Source organism: Labeo rohita, unplaced genomic scaffold, assembly GCF_022985175.1.
Source record: "Labeo rohita strain BAU-BD-2019 unplaced genomic scaffold, IGBB_LRoh.1.0 scaffold_375, whole genome shotgun sequence".
Lineage (NCBI taxonomy): Eukaryota > Metazoa > Chordata > Actinopteri > Cypriniformes > Cyprinidae > Labeo > Labeo rohita.
The window spans coordinates 29,998-56,898 of NW_026129293.1; the positions used below are offsets into that span (position 1 = coordinate 29,998).

Consider the following 26,901-nt stretch of genomic DNA (forward strand, 5'->3'; position numbering starts at 1 on the left):
AGAGTATTGTGGATTGTTAATGTGGAGAACTGAATCAGTTGCGTTTAGCGCTCTCCTAGTGCTAGCACTGTTTCCTAGTTTCCTAAGTTTCCTAGTTCCGAGTTCCTAGTTTCCTGTGTTCCCTTGTATCCTGAGTTCCATGTTTCCTGAGTTTAGTATTCTCGCCTGGCCATCTCGTTTCGTCTGTCTCGCCACCTGCCTTTCTGGACTCTTGCTCGTTGTAAGGAATACTCTTCTGGCTCTCGTTATGGATTATGTTCGCCGTTGATCGACCCACGCCAGCCTCACGGACTTCTATTGTGCCTCACCCTAATATACCTGTTTGCTGTGATTCTGACCCTGCCTGTCTGACTATGTCTTTGTCTCGTCGTTCAAATAAAAGCTTGCGTATGGATCCCCTCGCCTCTTGTCTCCCTCTCCACGTTACAGCTTCACTGTTTGCAGCATATATTTAGCATATATTTCAAATATATTTTGGCCACAAAAAAATATTTTTTTTGCCATATGGGACATACTACCAAAAACATTGTGAATAGAGTCAAACAACTACTGAACCCGGAACATCCCCTTTAATTATGATTAACAATTAACTTTAACTGCTTTTTATCTGAATAAATCAAGTACAAAGGACAGTAAATCAGGACACTATAAAAAGAGCATGAATAGCTGTGGAGATGACAGAGCAAGAGCTGGACACGAACATCAGTGAAGAATGAAGGGTTTGTTATATACACTCCTGCTTTTGGAAACCTTTGTGTTCATTGCACAGCAGAAGGTAGATGGAGGACTAGACAATAATGAAATCAGTCAACAGCTCAGCTCTGGGGACAGAAGACAGAATCCACCTCAAACAAACACTCTGAGAGATGAAGCTTCAACTGACAGCCAACAATACTGCCATTTGAGCTTCTCTGACATCCACGCAGCACTGAGAGAACTGACCGTCACCGTTACAGAGCAGAAAGCCAACATCAGAGCCTTAGAGACGCAACTGAAGGAACAACAAACCTTCTTCCTGGAAGAGCTGAACAAGAAAAGTGATGGTACGTCACCAAAACATTCATTCTTTTATCAGTGATCCTCAAAACACCAGTGCAATACACTATATAGTTAGTGTAAAACTGAATGTGAACAGTGTTATCTATTACAGTAACCTGTAAATGGCATTTAATACAACCTACGTTTGTTCATAATTTTAATTTGACTCATTGTCAAGTGGAAGAGTTAGGAAAGGAAAATAGAGGTAAAACTGTGTTTGAATGATGTTAAATATATTTTTTACATTCTCAGTCTAATACAGTAATATATCACAATATTGCTTTTGATTTTAATAACAGTCAGAAAGATAGTGTTTTCAGCTGCACTGATGCGATCCGGTAATTAGTGTAAAATTGTTGTCTATTACAATATAAACATCATTTACCACAATCTTTTTTTTCTTCACAGAAATTTCAAACCTTACTCGGAGTCAAGTGGAGGAGTTGAGAAAGGAAAACAGAGGTGAAACAATGTGTTTGAGTGACTTTAAATTCAGTGTATACATTCTGTATAAAATGTATAGTGTAAAACAGTAATATATCACAATATTGCTTTTGTTTTTCAATAACAGACAGAGAGATAGCGTTTTCAGCTTCACTGATGCAGTCTAACAGTGGATATGTTGGTCCTTTTACCACTGATATCACATTAACCTACAGGAACGTCTTCACAAACATAGGAAACGCCTACAACCCAATTACAGGTAATTATCAATGAAATGGAGCCATAAAACTGACAGTAATGAGAATCATTGTGTATGGGGTAGAATCATAGCATAATTCCAAATAAATAGATTATGGTCCACAAATAAATCGTAGAGTTTCACAAACATGAATTAAATTCACACAAAAAATAAAATGAGGTTTGCAAATAAAAAACATATTCAGAAATATCTTTTTAAATACACAACTTTGCCTGGCATTCATTTGTGAATCACTGCGTGCATTTTCTGGATTTTGAAACATTTCTAGCGTCAAGAAGCTGACGATCCACAAATGCGTGGATTCCATCACTCAAGCCAATCAGACAACAGCCTCACTTTGTTGACCAATCATAGCACATTCTCGCTATAACCAATCACAATTCACTTTACAGTCAGGGCGGTCTCGTCCTGAAATAACTTAATTCATCTGCATTGGCTTAAATACGAAATATATAAGGGCCATAAAAATTGGTACAGTAAAAGTTTCAAATTGGATTTAATTAGAATGCGTGGTGAGCCAAGCCACAGTATTATATTGTATGTGCCTTTGAAAATGCCAGAGAAACAACACAATATATCACTGCTAGCATCACATTATTCAAGATGGAAAGAAAAGCATCAATTATTAACTGACTGATAAATAACTGGATTCAACCACACGCCACACAAGAGCCAACAGTGTTTCCCAGATTTTCAGTCAAGCTGTTTAACACTTAATCCTCCACAGGTCGCTGTATACCTAAAAACGGCAGCAGATAAAATTCAATGCACATGACTACTGTTTTGCTATGGCTAAAAAACGTATTATGTCACTGTATTCACAAAGTTATGTCTAGGGTCAAAAAAGGATTATTTTTAGTCATGTCTATGTTTTTGTCCTGTTGTTTTAAGTTCACAGCTATTTTAAGCTATTTCAAGTACACTTATGAAGTACAAAGGAGAGTAAATCAGGAGACTAAAATGAGCATGAAGAGCTGTGGAGATGACAGAGCAAGAGCTGGACACAAACATCAGTGAAGAATGACGGGTTTGTTATTTACACTGTAAAGCAAAATGTGAGACAATTTTTTAAAAAACAGCCATGGGTAAATTTTACCACGTGGCGCTTCTAGTGTTAAATCAAAGCAACGGTGTGAATTATTTGTTCTTCATCATGTCGCACCTTGTCCAGTGTAGACAGTATCGCTGATAATAATGATTTCTGTTTGCTTTGGACACGTCACAAGGGTGTTGCTGATGATGCACAGGATCTATAAATGATCCTGATGTAAATATACAGAAGCCTGCACTCCAACAGTCCTTTGGAAATTGGATTTTTTAAGCACACAAACAGCACTTCAGTTTCATTTGAACAAAGTGTCCATAGAATGCAGCGCCCTTACAGGGGTGCAAAACGAATTTGCTCCCATCCTGATTGTAAAACAAAACATGATTGGTTATAGTGAGAACGTGCTATGATTGGTCTGAGGAGTGAAGCTGTTATCTGATTGGCTTGAGTAGACGGTGAGTGGAGTCCACACGTTTGTGGATTGTGAGCATCTTGAGGCTAGAAATGTTTTAAAATCCACAAATGAATGCAGCGATCTACAAATGCACAGGATGCGATTCGCAAATGAATGTGTTTGTGATATAAAAAGATATTTCTGAATATTGCAAATCTCATTTTATTTTTTTGTGTAAATTTAATTAATGTTTGTGAAATTCTATTTATTTGTCAATACATAGTTTATTTTTTGTTAATCTCTTTACATTTATTTGTGGATCATAATCTATTTATTTGGAATTATGCTACAATTCTACCCCATAATTCTGCTCTGTTCAAATCTCTCTGTATTTGTGTAATGTGAATATAAGAATTCAGTGATCTGCTGTGATTCACAACTTTTACACTGTGCTTGATTAATTAGGCAATTAAACAAACACACTGTAAAAAAGAACCTATAGAATCTACTCAATATAATGGGGTAAACTGATGTAACAATTTACACTCAGTTTGTTTGGGTAGATTCTATCCTATATGTCTGAGGAAAGAATACCTGAATTTATCAGCTAAGACAAACTAAAAAAAAGTAGGTAAAGTCTACACAGCAAAAAGCCCAGTGTTAAATGAACTCTCCCGGGAGTTTGAGTCCATACTCAAGAGTATTAAAATGAACACTGAAGCAGTGTTAGAGTTAATGAGGTAATTAAGTGAGTCATTGAGTGATGATTGAGCATTATTAAAGACGCCTGATGTTAATAAGCAGAATCACCAAAAGGAGAAAATCTAATTTTGTAAGTTGCCATTATAGTGGTCAGTGTTAGCATTAGTTGGGCTCTTTACCAGTAACTTCTTAATATTAGATTTTGTTTGGGTGTTGTAATTGAGTTATAACAGTCAGACAAACCAGAAGAAATGAGATTTTGTGGTTTTGAATATGCTTTGACAAAGTCATGAAGTAGTGATCAGAATAAGTGAGTTGTATTTTGTTTATGTTGGTTTAATCAGACAGGTGTTTCTGAAATTTATTTGACCGGAAGAAATATAAACATTTTTTAGACTTAGACACACAGACATCAACAATCAGCATGAGAATCACAACAATGGTGACCAACAAAAACTTATGTTGTAGCCAATCAAAACTCATCCATATCTCCCATCATGCATTGTGGCACGAATAAATTATGAGCTGATGATTTCCGTGATGTTTAGAGTTGATCTGTTTCTGAATATGCTGTTTGTCACCATTTTTGAGATTCATATGCTGATTCATGATGTCTGTGTGTGCCTAAAAGAACAGCTTTTGAAAGTTTTTTTTTTTGATCGGAGGAGCTTGTAAGAAGTTGTAATAAATAAAGGATATAGAACTCTAAATGGTTTCAGTGGCTCAAATTAAGTTTATTTTAAAACAGAATTATCACCACTGCATGACTTTTGCTCTTTGGCTTGTCTGGCTAGTTTAACTGAACAGTTAAACAAAAGCTAATGTTAAAAAGCTACGGGTCAAGAGCCCAACTAATGCTAACACTGACCACTATAATGGTGACGTAAACATTTTGGTGTCTTCAATAATTTTCAGTCATCACTCAATGAATCACTTAATTACCTCATTAACTTTAACGCTGCTTCAGTGTTCATTTTAACACTCAAATAAACTCCCGCGAGAGTTCATTTAACACTGGGCTTTTTGCTGTGTAGACTTTATCTACTTTTTTTTAGTTTGTCATAGCTGTTAAATTCAGGTATTCTTTACTCAAATATATAGACAAACGGAGTGCAAATTGTTACTTCAATTTACCTCATTTTATTGAGTAGATTCGTAAATTTAGGTTTTCTTTACTCAAATATATAGGATAGAATCTACCCAAACAAACTAAGTGCAAATTGTTACATCAGTTTATTGAGTAGATTCTATAGGTTGTTTTTTTACAGTGCAGCTGATTCTCTGCTTTCTCTCTTGATATTTGATTTAGGTGTGTTCACAGCACCACTGAAAGGAGCGTACAGGTTCAGAGTCTCTGTCTATGGTCATGGTAATCCTTCAAATGCAGCATATGTTTCCATTATGAAGAATGGAGAGAAGGTGGTTATGGCATATGCTCGCCAGGATCAGCGCAATATAAACTCCTCAAATGGAGTTGTGTTGATCCTGGAGGTTGGAGATGTCGTCTATGTGAGACTGTGGTCTGGCAGCAGGTTATATGATAATGACAATAATCTTAATACTTTCAGTGGTTACCTACTGTTTCCCTTAAGAGATCAGGAGCTTTGCAGAATGTGATTCCAGAAAATCTAAACCTTTAACATACGATTTAAGATGAAAATCATAAAGAATCCTTAACTTATAAACCTGTATTAATGAGGACTAATGTATGTTTTTAAATTTGCAATAGATTATTATTTAAATGTCAGCATAATAGACCATGTTACTTATTTCTGAGCCTATGATATACTATAGCAAATCTAAACCACTAGGGGGGAGTGCTTGCAAAGACCTGCTTGATGCATTAAATACTTCACTGATGCAGACATGAGCAGAGAACACAAGAATTCAATCCATTTGCTCTATATTTGTCTTTGCAGATTTCCATACTGAAATCATTTTTTTATTAAATGCGTTACACTGGAAAGATGCCTGTTCTTTTGCAGACATGTAACACCAATAAACCAACAGGACAGTAATATGTTAAATCAATGATGTTCTTTCACTCTTAAAACAGATGAGTTAAAACAACTTGTGTTATATCTTAACAAATCTATGTATCTGGTTAAGGACAACACATTTTGTGTTCATTTTAACTTAACCAGTGTGTTATAACTCTTAACACAGGTTGATATTCTTAAAATATTGAACACATTATTGTGTCATAAATCACACAATCTGTGTCACAGATGTGCTGTTGTGTGGTTTATGATATGTTAGTGTGTTATGGCTCATGTGTGGCTCATGTCTGTAATCCAGATCCGGGCCAAACAAGGGCCGTAATTCTTTGCTGCACTTGGGCCGAGTGTAACTGCTTGTTTGGGCCAGAACTGGGCCGGATGACAATTGCTATGTGGGTAGAAGCAGCAGAGGGAGCGATGGCAGTCAGTACTCGGGTGAGGGCTCCCTCTGCTAGCTTGTGCTTTAGTCACAGCCAACACAGCATCATCTTTTCTATATTTTGGCCAAATGTACACTGCTAAATGAAAGAAAAATCTGCTTTAAAGATATTAAAGTATTTTTTAAAGATATTTAAAAATGTTTGATGTATTGTTTAAAAAAAAGCTACTCGTATAAAATTGTGTTTTGAGAGGCTGACATCGCATTTTATTTTTACATTCAGAAATAATGTAGGCTAAAATGCCGGAGAAGCAAAATGTTCACAAATATTATAAACACAGTTATTAGTTTCCTTCTCTCCACAACAAATCCTCTGGAGTTAAGGCTATAAAAATTTGCGTTTTGGCTATAAAAATGTCAATCCAAAAACAAATTAAAGGTGATGCCTACTTCTCTCATTCGACATGAATACAAATGTTTCCACATTTGCGAGTAGATGCTAAATTATGTATTATGCAATAGGCTTTGTACTTCAGTCACATCGACATAAACATCATCCTGCATCGGCTGTATAGGCACAGTGAGGTAGTAACGTTGAACGCAACAGATTGTACACTGGAGCACTGTAACTTTTTAGAATCCTTTAACTGTATTTTATTTTGATAATGAACAAGCTGCAATGTCGCAAAATATGTTGTGTCTGTTTGCGCGTGAGGCACCGGCGCAATGTTCATACCAACGCTGGTCAGTCATAAAGATAGAAACAAGACATCATTCAAAACTGTAAGCTTTTGCAAAATAAAGAAAACTAGACTACTTTCTGCTATCTTGTTTTCCTTTCCATGAACTTTTGATTGCGTCACAATAAATCGACACTCAGCAGATTTTTTTCTGTTTCTGGTTTTGTTACAGTCAAAATTTCGTTCGTTTCCAGTTTTTGTTTTCATTCCCTGAACCCGTTCAGAGCACTGCATGCTACACCAATCCGTTTTCAAGCTCTTGCTCTGTCCAGGCAGGACTATTGCAATGCTCTCTTGGCAGGTCTTCCAACCGGTTCTATCAAACGTCTACAACTAAATCCAGAATGCAGCTGCAAGTTTAGTCTTTAACTAGCCGGAAAAAATAAAAAATAAAAAATGCACGTCACACCTCTGTTCATCAATTTGCACTGGCTACCAATAGCTACTCGCATAGAATTCAAGGCACTGATGTTTGCCTACAAAACCACCACGGACTCTGCAGCATCCCTTTACCTAAATTCACTACTTCAGATTATGTGTCCTTTAGAAACATGTGTTCTGCAAATGAACAGCAAACAGACTTTCACATTAACTGGTTCCTCCTGGTGGAATGACCTGCCCAACTCAATCCGAGCAGTTGAGTCCTTAGCCATCTTCATGAAACAGCTAAAAACAAATCTCTTCCATCTACACTTGACCCTTTAATATTAGTACTCTCTATTCTATTTCTATTTTACTTACTTTAATTTCCAAATAAACCTAACCAGTTGGAAGTGAAACACCGTCCCTCCTCGAAATTCACTCCCCGGACTCCACGTTTATTGCATTTCTAGCAACATTTAAAAAAATTATTGGAGACGGGCAGGGTTGACCTCGTTGCTATGGATGATGTCTGCACTTACCAACTTACAAGAGCTTACAAGAGCATTTTAATTAACAGAGTAGAATAATCATGGCTGATAGAAGACATGCAAATGTAAAAGAAAACCGAACTAGATGCAAACTGGTAATTGGTTTCCTTCTATTGGTGGCTTGTTAGAACCACAAAATCCTAAATGTATTTGTAGTGAAAACCATTAGAATTTCTATGATGGTTTGTATTGTTTTTTTTTCAGTGGGTAGGATAGTTTGTGATTTGGTCTTAGTGACTTATGAGTTGATTTCAAGAACACATCCGGGCACTTTCACATGTCCTCTATACTTGTGTTCTTGAGTATTGGAATTGAACTTCACTAGTTAATGATGACGTAGAACGAGATTAATTTTAAATTTCTAAATTTTAAGATTTTAATCTGCCAGTTATGAGCTACTTTTAGCCTTTGGGCCCTGATTATTATCATCATTGTTGAAAACAGTGAAATTCTTTTTTTTTAGGATTCTTTGATTAATAGAAAGTTCAAAAGAACAGCATTTTTATATATTGTTAATGGCAGCGCCAGAAATAGAAAGCTTTTATATATCTTTATAACCAAGTAGTTCCAAACCAATCCACAGCTAAATCATTGATGCAGAATCACTGACAGATAATATCATTGATGCGTCTCAAACAGAAGGCTGCATCCTTCTTAGATGGTTGATTTTGAGGCTTTAAGGCTGAAGTCTTACTCAGAATTAAACACTAGAATGAGAGTCTGGTAACGACAACAGTCTGTGTCTTTCAGTGGTTTACATTATATACAGACAGACAACAAAACTACACTGTAAAAAGCAACCTATAGAATCTACTCAATAAAATGAGGTAAACTGAGGTAACAATTTACACTCAGTTTGTTTGGGTAGATTCTATCTTATATGTCTGAGTAAAGAATACCTGAATTTATCAGCTAAGACAAACTAAAAAAAAAGTAGGTTAAGTCTACACAGCAAAAAGCCCAGTGTTAAATGAACTCTCCTGGGAGTTTGAGTCCATACTCAAGAGTTTTAAAATGAACACTGAAGCAGTGTTAGAGTTCATTAGGTAATTAAGTGATTCATTGAGTGATGATTGAAAATTATTGAAGACACCAAAATGTTTACGTCACCATTATAGTGGTCAGTGTTAGCATTAGTTGGGCTCTTGACCCGTAGCTTTTTAACATTAGCTTTTGTTCAACTGTTTAGTTAAACTAGCCAGACAAGGCAAAGAGCAAAAGTCATGCAGTGGTGATAATTCTGTTTTAAAATAAACTTAATTTGAGCCACTGAAATCATTTAGAGTTTTATATCCTTTATTTATTACAACTGCCTTGTGGTTTCACAGCTGCAAAAAAATGATGAAGCCTGAATTTTTTTTTTTAAATTTTGAATGGACTTCTTACAAGCTCCTCCGATCAAAAAAAACTTTCAGAAGTTGTTCTTTCAGGCACACACAGACATCATGAATCAGCATATGAATCTCAAAAATGGTGACAAACAGCATATTCAGAAACAGATCAACTCTAAACATCACGGAAATCATCAGCTCATAATTTATTCGTGCCACAATGCATGATGGGAGATATGGATGAGTTTTGATTGGCTACAACATACGTTTTTGTTGGTCACCATTGTTGTGATTCTCATGCTGATTGTTGATGTCTGTGTGTCTAAATCTAAAAAAACGTCTATATTTTTTCCGGTCAAATAAATTCCAGAAACACCTGTTTGATTAAAGCAACATAAACAAAATACAACTCACTTACTCTGATCGCTACTTCATGACTTTGTCAAAGCATAATCAAAACCACAAAATCTCATTTCTTCTGGTTTGTCTGACTGTTGTAACTCAATTACAACACCCAAACAAAATCTAATATTAAGAAGTTACTGGTAAAGAGCTAAACTAATGCTAACACTGACCACTATAATGGCAACTTACAAAATTAGATTTTCTCCTTTTGGTGATTCTGCTTATTAACATCAGGCGTCTTTAATAATGGTCAATCATCACTCAATGAATCACTTAATTACCTCATTAACTCTAACACTGCTTCAGTGTTCATTTTAACACTCTTGAGTATGGACTCAAACTCCTGGGAGAGTTCATTTAACACTGGGCTTTTTGCTGTGTAGACTTAACCTACTTTTTTTTTAGTTTGTCTTAGCTGATAAATTCTGGTTTTCTTTACTCAGACATATAGGATAGAATCTACCCAAACAAACTGAGAGCAAATTGTTACATCAGTTTACCCCATTATATTGAGTAGATTCTATAGGTTGCTTATAGCGCTTGGCTCGTCGAGTAGGGGGAGTGGCTTACTCTCTTAACTGTCACTTGATTGGATAAAATCAGTAACCCAATGTTGGGTTACACAAAAACAACCCAACACAAAAACAACCCAACTAAATGACCCAACAGGCTTAACCCAGCAGTTGGGTTAAAAAAACAACCCAACATTTTTTAGAGTGTAGAGGGGTCATCAATTGAGAAATCTTTCTTTTGTTTGTTTGTTTTTTTATTTGACATATAAAAAGGTCATTGTCCAATAACAACATACACTCAAAAAAAAATTTCAGCCTAAACAAAAAAAAATACTATGTTGCTGGTTGAAAACAAACCTGAAATATTTAATAATAAAGAAAATAAACAATAATCAAAGAAAATACTTAAGACAACAATTAAACTTTATGTAATTCAATTATGTACGAAAGTTCCATGCATTTAGATTACATAGTTTTAATTTAAACAAATCAATTAAACTTAATGTGATTCAAATGCATTAGTCTTACGTAAATGAAACAGGTAAAGTTGATGTAATATTTCCCAGTGTTAAACAAACCCTGCTCAGTGTTCATGTGTTTCCACACTACAGAGTGTTCAAGTAGCATTGACACAGTGTTGGAGTTAAGGAGATCATTATGTCATGATTGACCAATAATGATCAACACCTGCTGTTTACAAGCAGAATCACAGAAGAAAAGAGAAACACAAGAATCAGACACAGCCAAAGATAAAATGAACTTAAATAAATGAAGACATTAAATCTCTGATTAAACAACTCCACAAACAACATTACAGTTTGACTTGATTTCTGTCATATATCCACAAATATTATTTGAGAACGTTCTAGAAACTCACTATAAGAGTAAAGACAACCAGCCCTGTTAAATAATTGGTCAACAAAAATAATGTTATTATTAAACCAGTAATCAATAAATAAAGATTTGTGTTTAAACAGTATGTCTTTGTTGTTCCATATATAATATTTGTTGGGTGAAAAGTTATGCTTGAAAATAAGAGACCATGAAAGGAAGGCCTGGCGGTGAAAGGATGACATTTTTATCGGGACTTTATCAATATTGTAATTACAGGTTAAGAAAAAGCTCAACCCACCCAGTTTTGACATAATATGACAGGGCATGACATTCCAAATAGAATTAGGGTTTTTAAAGAAATGTTTTAACCAATTTACTTTAAAAGTATTATTAAGAGTACAGAAATCAATCAAATTTAAACCACCCTTTTCATAGTCATTTGTTAGAACAGATTTCTTCACATGAGTTCTATTTGTCCATAAGAAGTTAAAGAGTAGCTTGTCAATCTCAGTAATATGTTTTTTGTTCACATACAGAGATAGAGCTGGATATGTCAACCGTAATAAACCTTCTGCCTTAGACAGTAGGGTTCTGCCTCTGAGGGAGAGATCCCGTAACAGCCACTGGTTCAGCTTTTTTTTAGTTCTTTGAATAATAGGGTTGAAGTTCAATGAAGCCCTTTTTTGTTGGTCCTTGGTAATTGTGATTCCTAAGTGAACAAGTTCATTTTTAACTGGAATACTACAAATTGAAGATTTCATGCAGTCCTTAATGGACATGATTTCACACTTATTGATATTCAGCCTTAAGCCAGAAGCCATGGAAAATTTTCCTATGGTATTTATTGCAACAGAGACTTGATTTTCATCTCTAAGAAAGAGAGTGGTATCGTCCGCCAGTTGAGATATAATAAGCTCTCTACCTAATATATTGATGCCGTTTATTTCACTTGATTTAATATGATCAGACAAAAGCTGGGCTAAGGCAAAGCCGGGCACCCTTGTCGGATGCCTCTAGAGACATTGAATCTGGGAGACATACCACCTGTTAGTCTAATTGAGCTATTACTATTGTTATATAGACTTTTAATAGCTGAGGAAAAAAAAACACCAAAACCGATTTTTTTAAGAGACTGTAAAATGAATGGATGTTCAACGGTGTCAAATGCTTTGTAGAAATCTACAAACAGCATGAGCCCACCCCCCTCTACCATTTCTGGGTAATCTAAAATATCTAAAATGAGCCTAATGTTATTTCCTATATGCCTTTTGTTCATGAAGCCTGATTGTGTTTCATCTATGATGGAGTCCAAAACAGACCGTAATCTTCTTGCCAATAAGAGAGCTAAAATTTTATAATCGTTGTTAAGTAAACAAATTGGGCGCCAGTTATCTAAAAATAATTTGTTCTTGTTTGGTTTAGGAATTAGGACTGTTATTCCTTCCCAGCAGGCACAGGACGTCAACATGACGTCAGATTGACGTTGTACCCCAACCACTATGACGTCTATCAGACGTTGCATTTTGGTTGGAAATGAAAATCGAGTTGACGTCAGAACCCAACGTCAGGCCGACGTCAATGTCCAATGCTTAAGATGTTGGCTCGACGTTGGATTTTGGTCACTTTCCAACACACAGAGGTGTAAAATCCAGGTTCCGTGAGTAAAAGTCCTCCCCAGTATTTTGTTCCAATCACCTGGATTTGCTAATTAGCACAGTTTTTCAACCAGGAGGACAGAGATTGGACCAAGTCCTTCCTTTTGAGTCTCAAGCAAGTCTCAAGTAAAATCCCAAGCCCCTAAAGAGTTAAAGTTAATGAGATAATTGAATGATGATTGTGCATTAGTGATGAACATCTGCTGTTAACAAGCAGCACCACTGAAAAAAAAGAGAAACACAAGAACTACAACTGACTTGAATCAACTGAAAAAAAAAAATTCATCTCTCAAAATCTGATTAAACATCTCCACAAACAGCATCACTCATTACTAACCAGACTGACTTTATTTTTAGATGTTGATGTTTTATTGGTCAAGAAAAAAACACAGTGCCACCATAATTGTGGTCAAGGGTTGCTTTAGATTGTCTCTTGACTCTTGAAGTAATTTAAAGTAATTTCAATACTGTTTTACTGCAAACATTCGGGCAATGCTGAATTGAACGCTTGCAGCAGCTGATTAGCTAACACTCTCTCCATAGAACTCATTTGGATAAGCATCATGAAGAGGTCTCTCTCTTTGATTTATTGAGTTACATGTAGCTATTGTACAACTGCAGTAAAAAACCCTATTAAACAAACATCACTGTAACGCTTCAGTATTGGAAGAAAAAAACTGCATCAGCTCAGGCTTTAAGACATTAACACTTATCATACGCTCCTCAACAGTGGTGACAATAAATACTGCAGTGCATGATGGGAGTGTTTACTATGCTGTTACCCAACATGCTTTGCAGCATGAAGCGTTTTGTTGATTGTCACCATTGCTGAGATTCATATGCTGGTTCTTGATGTCTGTGTGTGTCTAAGTAGTACAGATGTTAAAAAATGTTTCATGCATTATACAAGTTTTAAATTTATTCACTATAACTGTTAGAAGAACATTATAGGTGCTTAATCTGCGGTAGTTTTGATTTTAGTTTAAAATCTTAACATAAGAAGTAAAGAAAGTTATTTTGTATGTGTTCATATAAGCTCTTGATGATCATCTCACCATATGAAAGCTCTGATCTCACTGCTTTACAACAACATATGCATTGTAACAAAGAAAGATCTAACCCAGGAGTCAAGGGTCAAGAGCCCAACTAAAGCAAATACTGATCTCCACGATGGTGACATCATTTTAACCAGTAAAATGTCAACATATGATCCTCTGTAATAACAGCAGGTGTTCATCACTAATGCACAATCATCATTCAGTTATCTCATTAACTTTAACTCTTTGAGGACTTGGGATTTGCCTTGAGACTTGAGAAAGAAATGTTTTGGTCCAATGTCTGTCCTCCTGGTTAAAAAAACTGTGCTAATTAGCAAATCCCGGTGATTGGAACTAAATACTGGGGAGGACTTTTACTCACCGAACCTGGATTTTACACCTCTTACAACGCAACCTAAAAACAACCAAATATCAACGTCTAATGATGTTCAAGCTTGATGTTGTGTGGACGTTACCACTATGACGTCTATCAGACGTTGGATTTTGTTTGCCATACCTGACGAATAAATGTCAGTATTTGACATCAATATGACGTTGGTTTAAGATTTTGGCTCAACATTGGATTTTGGTCACTTTTCAACACAACCTAAAATCAACCAAATATCAACATCATTTGACGTCGTTATTGGACGTTAAATAACGTTGTCCTTAGATGCTGGCTAGACGTTGAATTTTGGTCACCTGACGTCACAACCTAAATCTAACCTAATATTAACGTCATATGACGTTGTGTGCCTGCTGGGTAAACACAGCGATGGAGAGAAAAAGGCCAAAGCTGTCAGGTGCCCAATTTAGGAAAAAAAGAAGATGAGGAGAAACGGGCAAAAGATAAAAGTATGCAACAATGTTCTCTCTGTACGATTAAGGTATTCATGTCATTATGTTAATTAGTGGTATAACGTTAACTCTTAGGTTTGTTAGCCTTCTTGCTTGTGATGCTTGCTATGCTTACCTTGTTAAAAAAAAAATAAATAAATAAAAATAAAAAACAATAAAAGCCTAATATACATATATATTATGAACCATTAACTTTTTCCAGTGAAACTATTACAAAATTCCTTATTGTAGTGTGTTTTGGACACTTTTCCAATAGGATTTACCATCCCACCCACCAGTAGAATCCATAATATACCAGCAGACACTGTTATACTTACCATTAAAACCAATACCATTCAATAGGGGAGCATATCTCATATGATGCCATTATTGATGACTTCGCCGGGAGGGAGTCTCGCCCGGGGCGCAATTCAGTGCACTGTTAGAAAAAAAAGGTACGGCTCTGTCACTGGGGCAGTACCCTAAGGTACAAAAGTGGAAAGGTACCAATATGTACTTTCAAAGTACTAAAATGGACCTTTAAGAGGTAGGTGAGCAGAGGTGGGTAGTCCAGGGGTCAGAAAGTAAAAGTCCTGCCATATATTTGTTCCACCCATGAACAGATGAAATGATTTCACCAGAGGTGGAACCAAGTCCTTCAGTTTAAGTCACAAGCGAGTCTCAAGTCAAAGTCCTCAAAGAGTTAAAGGTAATTGATAATTAAGTGACTAATTAAATGATGATTGTGCATTAGTGATGAAGACCTGCTGTTACTGAGAATTACAGAGGATCAGATGTTGATGTTTTATTGGTTAAAATGATGCTACCATCATGGAGATCAGTGTTTGCTTTAGTTGGGCTCTTGACCCTTTTCGTAATTCAAAGTAAATTGCTTCTAAGCAATTGCAATATTGTTTCACAGCAAGTGTTTGCACATTATTGAATCTAAAGCTTATGATAGCAGAGATACCATGTTAGATAACATGTTTTGCTTTTAAATCATTTGAGTGAACATTATGTAATGGCTATTCTTTGGTTTGTAGATTGACACAAATTATCAAACTGGATAAAAAGCCGAATTAGGAAATGCCACTGTAAAGCTTAAATATTGGGGGGAAATTTGCAGTAGCTCAGGCTTTTAGACCTGAACACTAATCATACAATCCTCAACAGTGGTGACAATAATTCTTCATGCTGTAGTGCATGATGGGAGTTTTTACTATGGTGTTATCCAGCATGCATTGCAGCATGAAGAATTTAGTTGATTGTCACCATTGTTGAGATTCATATGCTGGTTCTTGATGTCTGCGTGTGTCTAAACAGCACAAAAGCTAAAATATTTACATGCCCCACGTATAAAAGAACTCCATAATTATAATAACTATAATTCCATGCCAAGCTTCACAGGACTGGTTTTTCAAAACTTAAACTTGAACACAAATAAAGCTACTTTCCATATAATCAGGTCACTGCCTGATAACTAGCAGATCACATACAGTCTTGATCTCACTATTTTACAACACTACATACATTGTGGTATAGAGAGATCTAACATAATTAGTCAAGGGTCAAGAGCCCAACTAAAGCAAACACTGATCTCCATGATGGTGGCATCATTTTAACCAATAAAACATCAACATCTGATCCTCTGTAATTCTCAATAACAGCAGGTGTTCATCACTAATGCACAATCATCATTTAATTAGTCACTTAATTATCTTATTAACTTTAAATTTTTTGAGGACTTGGGATCTGACTTTAGACTCCTTGTGACTTGAAAGGAAGGACTTGGTTCCACCTCTGGTGAAATCAGCTGACTGAGTTCATGGGTGGAACAAACATATGGCAGGACTTTTACTTTCTGACCCCTGGACTACCCAGCTCTGCTTACCTACCCCTAATGGTACATATTAGTACCTTAAAGGTCCATTTTAGTACTTTGAAAGTACATATTGGTACCTTTTCACTTTTGTACCTTAGGGTACTGCCCCAGTGACAGTGCTGTACCTTTTTTTCTGAGAGTGTGTAGAACCGCCACTGCACGCAGTGCTTACAATATGTGCATCCGGTGTGCCGAATGATGCGCTTGAAGCAACACGGAGTCACGGCACGCAGCACTTTGCAATAAAAGTTTCAAAACACAGAGGGAAAAGAAATTGGTGTGCAGTTTATAATATCTGTGCAACAGTTTATTGAGCCTTTATTTTAACAGTTTTAAATTTCAGTTACTGTGCATGTTTAATAACTATCTATAGTCTTTTCTACTCTCGTGTTTTGTTCTCACAGACACCCGGCAGCAAGTTACATGATTTAGAAACAACATTAAACTCCGGCATGATAAAGTCCTTTTATGCGAAATCATAGACATTTATCCACAAATTAAGCTTAATAATGGGAACACAGAGTGATCTTGGAGAGAGCTTTACCGAGCTGACTGTCGTAACCGAACGCGACCAGGGTTTGTGTGAACTTTAATGTAAGGGCTTAAATATTCATATGTACCTGACATTAAGCTATGGTATGGATTCAGAAGATTTGGAATATAATGCACGAAAATGTTATTGTGCTTCATAATGCTTTTATACAGCTTAACGGTAACACAGAATAATACGCACAATATCGGAATTGGATCGACACTCTATGATCAATACCCAAAAAGAAAAGCCTGAATATGAATATCGGATCGGCGCATCCCTACTATTAAGCCATGTTTATTTGCTTTGCTGACCAAACAAACAAGATGTAGTAAATGTAGTGTACATTTATATGTTTATTTATTTTAGCCCCAGACGGTCCCATATCACATGTAGGTAATCACGATCGCTCAGACCATCTCTCTCTCATAAAACTCTACATAATACAGTGAGTTTTTAATGTAGTAACACAATAAGTTTTCTCAAAGTTCCTTTGTTAGTAGTTCTGAAGTGACATTTTCAAATTTATATAAAAAATATTTATACAACAGTTCTTAATATATTCTAATATTAATATTCTCAACTTTATTCATGAAGAAGGGTCATATTTTTTGATAGTAACAATCTCCAGGATGTCCTAAGCACTCAGCCGTATTACTCAGAAATCAGACCTTACAATTTATGGAATTTTAAGAAAACTGATATGTATGTGCGCCAATATGTGCGCATATCTCTAACTTCTGGTTGCGTGAGTGTTTCCAAGGACTACTACTTGTTTTATCTAAGTGTGTCTATGATGTGTTTACAAATTCTTAGAAACATTTAGGATTTCAGACACAACTGAATTACATATATAACACTGCACAAAAGGTTTTTGGATATATTCCTAAAAATTACATATTGTGCCTTTAAGAATGTAGAATAAGGTCTTAAGGTCCTTGCACAGAGTCTGAAATTCTCTTCTAAAATTACTTCACGTTGTGTCAATCACATTTACACAGCCTCTGAAACTTTCATCCGTAATTAAAAAAAAATTAAGATCGGGTTTTATTTTATGCATTTTTTGCATCCGTAACAAGCATTTTGAGAGGTGTTTTGACAATTCAGAGCCACTGTATGCTATTGCCAAAATACAGAATGGCATCTAACAAGCTGATCCACTTCGTCTCGCAGCACTAAGAAAGCACTGTATACTGCCAGTCTCTGTTCAGGATTAATTGACATCCTGAAATAAACTTTAAATTGCTCAGGATAGTCCCGCAGCTCCTTAATGGAACCTTCCTTCCTCTCTACTCAGTGTCAGGAATGGATGGACCCAATGTTTCCTCTTTCTTTTTCTCTTTTTTTGTTTTCCTCAGTGCATTAATTAATATGCACCAGACTCAGTATGTAATGTTTCTGTTGTGACATTTTCAGGATGACATTTTGAAAATTTCAGGGGTTAAGTGTCTGGTTTCACAGACAAGGCTTAAGTCCCAGACTAAAATGCATGTTGTGGCTGTCTCAACTAAACCTATCTTGCTCTGACAAATCTTACAATATGTCAGTGCCATTGTTTTGTCTCAAGAAGCACACCTGTAACATTTTCTTCTAAGGCATTTTTATCAAAGCTGCCTACATATCTTAATTTAACTAAGGCCTAGTCCTGGCTTAAGCTAAACCCGTCAGTGAAACCAGGCCTAAGGCATTACTATGTGCTTGATAAGGACTGACAAACAGCCAGTATTCAAGTGTTGCTCAAGCTATTAATCAACTAGTTAGACAACCCGAAAATAAAGTGTTACCATATTTATTTGTTATGTTATTGTCCTCAGTTCGTTTTTACAGTGTATGCATAAACTTTTAGACAGATGTTTTTAAAACTTTTAAAACTTATTTTGCTCAACAACAACAACAACAAAAAAAATTGAATTAAATAAAACACACAGACATGAAGAATCAGTGTGAGAATCGGGGTCGGCTAACCCGCAGGCGGGAGCACGCGCATATTTTCCAGATGTCAGCAAAAAGAACTTGAATTGCTCCCTCAATTTTGATTGGACACATAAAAGTAATACATCATCTGAATCTGTAGAAAGTTTACTTTTATTTGTTTACGCTCAACATATTAACAAATGTTCGTGGTTTTTGTAAATAAAGAAAATATACAGGGTGTCCTTTTAGTCTTCTCGGTCTCCGTGAATATTCAGTTGAAATGCGTCACTAAAATGAACTAAAACTCTGCGAATACATGACACACAAACACCAGAGATATGTCTATAGAAAGCTTGGAATGTCTACTTTTAAAGGAAGTAAGTTTAATCGAAAACACATATTCTGTGTGTAAGTAATCCGTATGAAACCAGTACCATGTCCTGTTTTTCCCCTCTGAGCTCATTACCGCTAATTAGTTCACGCCCACGCGCTGCTCCAGCTATTGTTATTACAAACATCCACGTGAAAGACACGCGAAATGACCGCCCACATCAACTCGTAAACAAAGCAGCAATGTGTTTGTGTCCGATACTTTCGTTTTTGGAAGAAAGCGCTGAGAGGAAAAAGACTTTTCGGCTACAGGCAGATGACGAGAGGATCTTATACAGTGTAAGTAATGTTTCTTATTGGCATTAGATAATGTGTTGTTGTGACATAAACTTGAACGCATTTACTAGTTGGACTTTTTCAAAACTATAATTCCTGACTAAAATGTGTGAAATCGAGTGCAGCATTTTGAAATATCATACGTAACTTTTCAATGCATCTGTAAGACGTCAGGAATGTTTTATGTTTCATAAACATATTGACATAAAAGTAGGGCTAATGTTTAGACGATATAAAAGTAATGTCTAAGAATGCTTAGACCAGTCTTTGCAATTATCTAATCAAGCATGTATGTGCTTAATAGTAATTTAGTTTCTCAGATGTTGTTTTTATACTGTATAATAATAAATACAAAGCATGTGTGCATATGATAGCTATAAAATCACATGGACAATATTAGTGATTGCTAGTGTAACAATGTTGCTCCAGGCCTATCAACATGCGCACTGATTTATTCATTTATTTATTTTAGTGACTAGATACCTATATAAATATTTTTTGGGATAGAAATTATAGAACTAATGATTTTATTTAGCAAGGATGCTTTAAATTGCTCCTGATATTAACATGCTCACATATGTTTTTTGTTTTGCTTTAGTTGTTTGTGATCTGATACCTGCACAACAGATGAATCCTGCAAACTTTTCCTCTGAGAGCGCTGTACCAACATCAGATCTTCAACTACACTGATTTTCTATTGGTAAAACAAGTTCCTTGACTAGTGATGATGAGTTTTGCAAGCACTTAAATATCAGGTATGATTTACTTGTGTTACTTGTTGAACAGAATTCAGAAAATTGTTTTCAGGAATTACACAACGTCTGTTCACATCTCTGTGGTTAGATCAGTGTGCTCAATACTGTGTCGTTGACCTTCATAATGTATGTTTATATTATACTGTGTTGCAAATAAAATACAGATAATCTAAAACCCCAATCTCTGAATCTTCTCTCATTGTTTCTTACCTGACAGTCACAGTCTCATTAATGGGCCATTAGGGGAGGGCCTTTTGTCTCTCAGGTGTGAATCACTAAATATTCAGTGCCCATTGTCACTCCCTCGCATATTCCCTTTCGATCACAAAACACGTCTTAGAAAATTTAAATAAGTATATTGTTTTTTTGTGAATGACTGAACGAGATGATTTACACATCATTTTGTAGAAAAAACTCTAGCCTACCACATCCAGTTCTCAAAAGTCTTGTGCATAAATGTTCTGCATGTGTTTCTTTGTCTTATTTCAGTGACTAAAAAAAATTAGATTTTCACTAACCACGCATAAACGTTGTTTTCTCAAAAACACAAACATGTACATTCATGTCACTTACATATTATTGTAGCCCAGTTTGTGCTGATTGCAGTGTAACCAGACTTTAGCCATTAATGTGTTTTTAAGATACTGAAAAAAGCACAAATGTCAAGGCATGTCAAAACTTCTCCAGGGCCCCAAAACACCCTCAGACCCCAGAGGGTTAAAGTATACTTGAAAGTAGACTTTTATATACTAGAAAGTGGGCCAATTTAGTCCCAAGGAGTATTAAAGTAGTACACTGAAAAGTATACTACCAGTATGCTGATATTGGTATATTTACTACATAATTCAATTCAATTCAATTCAAATTTATTTGTATAGCGCTTTTCACGATACATATCGTTGCAAAGCAGCTTTACACCAAATGGTAAAGATTAACAATTAATGACGGAATCAAACAGACAGAAAACACTATAAATTAGTAGCAGAATTTGGTAGTGCTGTATGTTTTCAGGGTTGGCATCATCTGAAGTCCTCTGTGGGGTTGACATCATCTCTTCTTAAGTGTTCTGGATCCACACTGGAGCTTGTGAATTCCTAGTTACCATGGATGTCAATCCCATGACAGAAACAGAGAACAAATAGGAACATAATTAGCGTAGCTGCTGTTCAAACTAAGAAAAAGAAGATGTGTTAAACCAGAGCTAAAAGATTAATAATGAACATTTGATCAGATATAACTGCAGGAAAAGTTTATGAGATGCATTATTTGAATGCTTGGCTAAAAAGATGTGTCTTTAATCTAGATTTAAACAGAGAGAGTGTGTCTGAACCCCGAACGTTATCAGGAAGGCTGTTCCAGAGTTTGGGAACCAAATGCGAAAAAGCTCTACCTCCTTTAGTGGACTTTGCTATCCTAGTACATAAAGTATACTTAAAAATATACTTGAACTTTACTTAAGTATACTTAATAAAATAAACTTGAAGTATACTTCTTTTTGGTAAGGGTCAGGCCGTCTGTCCAAAATGGATGACAGAGCCAGGAGGACATTGATAAGACAAGCTACCAGGAGGCCAAAGGCAACTTTGAAGGACTTACAAGGCTTTATGGCTGGGTCTGGTCATCTCCCAAGCTTTACACAAAGCTGGCCTGTATGGCAGGGTGGCACGAAATAAGCCTGTCCTAACAAGTGTCACACTCAGTCTTATTTGCACTATTCAAAAACACATTTGGAAGAGTCTGATACCTTCTGGCGAAAGGTGCTATGGTCTGATGAGACCAAAATTGACCTTTTTGGACTGAACTCCAAGCACTATGTTTGGCGAAAAGCAAACACAGCACACCGCCCAAAACACACCATACCTACTGTGAAGCATGGTGGATGTAATTAAAGCAAAAGATGGCTTTACAAAGTATTAAATCAAGGGGCTGATGACTTTTCCAACCCTGTTATTCCAGTTTGTTTGTTTTTCTAATTAATTTGCAGACCTGTTGTTTTTTCTTCTTTGGTTTGATCTTGTAAGACCGAAGTTGTAAATAAAACTGGAAAAGTTATTTGGAATGGGGTTTGATTTTAGGCTGTATGATAAATAAGGTAAATATTTCAAAGAGGTATGATGGTATTCTATAGGCACTGTATGCTGGTTCCACTGTGCAAAACATACCTTATCCACCAATAAGAACCCCATGTTTGGGACCAGCAACCAGGATCCAAAGCATCCTTTATGCTTGTGACCAACAATGCTGGGTTTTTCATCAGGGGTTCTTCTTAGCTGGCAAACCATGTCTGTGTTGAAACAGCCAATAATAAAATGTGACGTTCTGTTTTTCTGCCTCATATTCACCATTTAATCATATTTACAGTTGTCTTGACTCCACAGCTGACAGAGCAATTTTGTCTTTACCTACACACATACATACAACGCCTTCCATAAGTATTGGGACAGCAAAAACAAAATTGCTATGTTAGCTGTGGAGTCACACACAGAGACACTAATCATAACTGTTTATGTTACTGTAATGAATGAATGATAAACTACTAAATATATTGTAGAAACTTAAATTTTCTGTAAAGCTGCTTTGCAACGGCTTGTATCATGAAAAGCACTACAAAAAATAAACTTGAATATTACTGAATTGCATAAAATATGGTTCATTATTTGTTCTTTGTACTTTGTGGTGTTTTATGTATGTCTTAAAGACTGGGAATGTACTGCTTTTGAGCTAAAATTTCTTATGACATTTTATCTGTTTCAGTTGCACACAACCTTTTGGATTAACTGGATGCTCTGATACAGAGAAGGAGCAAATTTATGGAACAGATGGAGAGGTTGCTTTCCATTCAGACTTCATTAGGAAAAAGGGATTGTTGACACTGCCTGACTTTGCAGATTTTGTCAACCCCAGCAGCTATGATGGAGTTTATGAACTGAGTGTTAGTAATCTAGTAATCTGCAGAAATTTCTTAGACAGACAAATAAAAGCTTACAATGGCTCTGATGAAACAACAGGTAAAATAAGAACTTAATATGCAGTAGTTGCAACTTTTCGTATAATTGATTCGTTACAAATGTACAAATACAATTTTTTTGTATTCATAGAACCCCCTCACATTTCCATCTACTCCAAAGATGATGTGAAGGTGGGTGTCGAGAATGACCTTATCTGTCACGTGACCGGATTCTTCCCACCACCTGTGATCATCTCATGGACTAAGAACAGTGTAAATGTGACAGAGTTTATGAATGGCCAGTATCGGCCAAATCATGACAGCACATTTAACATCTTCTCCCATCTGAAGATAACCCCTAAAGAGGGAGACATTTACAGTTGCACTGTAAGACATAAAGCTATTCTGGGCCAAACTCAGACCAAAACATGGGGTGAGTCATTGTTTTCATGTGAGTTCCATGGTGTAATCATATTCCACTCAAGGGAAGTTGCGGTTTACAAAGCATAACCCATGAAACAAACCCAAATAAGCAAAAGATTTAAATGAGCAGGATTTGGCTTGGAACATAGACTAACCTTTTTTTATTAGTATTATTATTATTTTTTAAGATAGGATAGTGTAGGTAAGACAGGAAGTGAAGCAGGAGAGAGAGAAGGGGGTGGGATTGGGAATAGTCCACGAGCCGGGATTCGAACTCGGGATGCCCGCAGCGCAACGGCGCCACGCGTCGGCACGCTAACCAGGAGGCTATTGGCGCCGACAGAACATAAACTAAACTTAAACAGATATAAACTCCCCGACAATGGTTACAAGGAACAAAGCTAGACAAGAGACAATGGTAAAAATATACGACTAATGACTAACAGGAAACACCTGTGAACAATCAAGATAATGAACCATCAGTATATGACATGTAGGACCAGGGAAGCACAAGATCACACAAATAAATGTCAGATTTGCATATGCAAAGAAAATGTGGAACATTTCACATTTAAATTGTAAGAAATCTAGGAAGGAAGTGAGACTTTTAAAGAATGTGCTATTGAACTTGAAAGAAAAGGAATATTCATGAAATTTTAGAAATAGATTATTCTCAGTTAGAAATGAAGATTTTGCATAAAACTGTCTTAAGCCCTATTCAGATGGGAGTCTTTTTTACAAGGGCAGATGGAGCAATGTAATTTTACCACAGAATGTCTGTAATTTGAATGGGCAATACGCAAGGGATAAGACATCTAAGTAAAACTACCAGATGTGGGAGCTAATAGAAGTCCCATGCCTCTACCAAGAGCGTTCACCTTTATTTTCGATCTGAATTGTATGCAGAAAACACTTGAGTTTTGAAACAGTCTTGTAATCTAATCTGGTAGAGATGAATATGTGAATGACAGTCTCCAAAGTAATGAAAGTAGAAATATTTTTAAGCTTGTGAAGCTCCTTAAGCTGCAGAAAACTGGCTCAGATTACAGAATTTACTAGTTTGTCAAATTTCGGAATCAAAAATAACCAGTTTTTTTAATTCCATCACAAATGGAAGACCAAGGGTAGTACTTAAATTATCTAAAAGCTGTGGGGCACCAAACTAAATAAATTCAGGTTTTTTTCCTCTTATTAAACTGTAGAAAGTTTTTGTCCATCCAAGCTTTTATGTATTTTCAACATGCTAACAGGGGAGATACTGATACCTGATTTTAGAGGAAATCATCTGCAAATATAATAAGACAACTTATGGTACTCAAGCATGGAATGGACAGGGAATAACACTGAGAGAGCATGTGGTTGACTTTATGTTGTAACTAAAGTCCAACAATTCAAAAGTGAGACTGTATGAAAGTTAGAGAAACGAGACAAACTACACTCTAAAAAAACGCTGGGTTAAAATAACCCAAATTGGGTTATTTTGGTAACCCAACGCTGGGTCAAATATGGACAAACCCAGCGTTGGGTTATTTTAACCCAACTTGTTGGGTTAAATCTTTGACCCAACACTTTGGGTTGTTTTATTTACCTAGACTATTGACAAAAAAATACTATGTTGCTGGCTGAAAACAAACCTGAAATATTTAATAATAAAGAAAATAAACAATAATCAAAGAGAATTACTTAAGACAACAAAAAAGAGACAAAATGAATTTATAAAAGGCTATTGTAATGCAAAATAAAAAATACAATTTGCATTAATAAATGTTAAAATATACATGTGCACTCAAAAAAATATTTCAGCCCTTAACTTAATTTAATTACGTACAAAATTTCCATGCATTTAGATTACATAGTTTTAACTTAAACAAATCAATTAAACTTAATGTGATTCAAATGCATCAGTCTTACGTAAATGAAACAGGTAAAGTTGATGTAATATTTCCCAGTGTTAAACAAACTCTGCTCAGTGTTCATGTGTTTCCACACTACAGAGTGTTCAAGTAGCATTGACACAGTGTTGGAGTTAAGGAGATCATTATGTCATGATTGACCAATAATGATGAATACCTGCTGTTTACAAGCAGAATCACAGAAGGAAAGAGAAACACAACACTCTAAAAAAACGCTGGGTTAAAATAACCCAAATTGGGTTATTTTGGTAACCCAACGCTGGGTCAAATATGGACAAACCCAGCGTTGGGTTATTTTAACCCAACTTATTGGGTTAAATCTTTGACCCAACACTTTGGGTTGTTTTATTTACCTAGACTATTGACAAAAAAAAATACTACGTTGCTGGTTGAAAACAAACCTGAAATATTTAATAAAGAAAATAAACAATAATCAAAGAGAAGGTACACTGTAAAAAGCAACCTATAGAATCTACTCAATATAATGGGGTAAATTGAAGTAACAATTTGCACTCCGTTTCTCTATATATTTGAGTAAAGAATACCTGAATTTAACAGCTATGACAAACTAAAAAAAAGTAGATAAAGTCTACACAGCAAAAAGCCCAGTGTTAAATGAACTCTCGCAGGAGTTTATTTGAGTGTTAAAATGAACACTGAAGCAGTGTCAAAGTTAATGAGTTAATTAAGTGATTCATTGAGTGATGATTGAAAATTATTGAAGACACCAAAATGTTTACGTCACCATTATAGTGGTCAGTGTTAGCATTAGTTGGGCTCTTGACCCGTAGCTTTTTAATATTAGCTTTTGTTCAATTGTTAAGTTAAACTAGCCAGACAAGCCAAAGAGCAAAAGTCATGCAGTGGTGATAATTCTGTTTTAAAATAAACTTAATTTGAGCCACTGAAATCATTTAGAGTTTTATGTTCTTTATTTATTACAACTGCCTTGTGGTTTCACAGCAGAAAAAAAATGATAAAGCCTGAATTTTTGTTTACATTTTAAATGGACTTTTTACAAGCTCCTCCGATCAAAAAAAAATTTCAAAAGCTGTTCTTTTAGGCACACACAGACATCATGAATCAGCATACGAATCTCAAAAATGGTGACAAACAGCATATTCAGAAACAGATCAACTCTAAACATCACGGAAATCATCAGCTCATAATTTATTCATGCCACAATGCATGATGGGAGATATGGATGAGTTTTGATTGGCTACAACATAAGTTTTTGTTGGTCACCATTGTTGTGATTCTCATGCTGATTGTTGATGTCTGTGTGTCAAAATCTAAAAAATGTTTATATTTTTTCTGGTCAAATAAATTTCAGAAACACCTGT

At 35.7% G+C, this 26,901-nt stretch overlaps 2 protein-coding genes across 2 annotated transcripts; both read left to right on the plus strand.

The window, feature by feature from the left end:
- Nucleotides 1-639: 639 nt before the first annotated feature.
- Nucleotides 640-5,627, plus strand: LOC127160525 (uncharacterized). The gene is made up of 4 exons (XM_051103160.1): nt 640-1,043; nt 1,447-1,500; nt 1,610-1,741; nt 5,195-5,627. Exons 1-4 carry the CDS (start codon nt 713-715, stop codon nt 5,500-5,502), a joined length of 825 nt encoding a protein of 274 aa, XP_050959117.1. The 5' UTR covers nt 640-712; the 3' UTR covers nt 5,503-5,627.
- Nucleotides 5,628-19,392: 13,765 nt separating this feature from the next.
- On the plus strand, nt 19,393-23,778 carry LOC127160526 (RLA class II histocompatibility antigen, DP alpha-1 chain-like). Its single transcript, XM_051103161.1, has 3 exons — nt 19,393-19,412; nt 23,030-23,283; nt 23,374-23,778. The coding sequence occupies exons 1-3, from the start codon at nt 19,393-19,395 to the stop codon at nt 23,730-23,732; spliced, it is 633 nt and encodes a 210-aa protein (XP_050959118.1). The 3' UTR covers nt 23,733-23,778.
- Nucleotides 23,779-26,901: the final 3,123 nt, after the last annotated feature.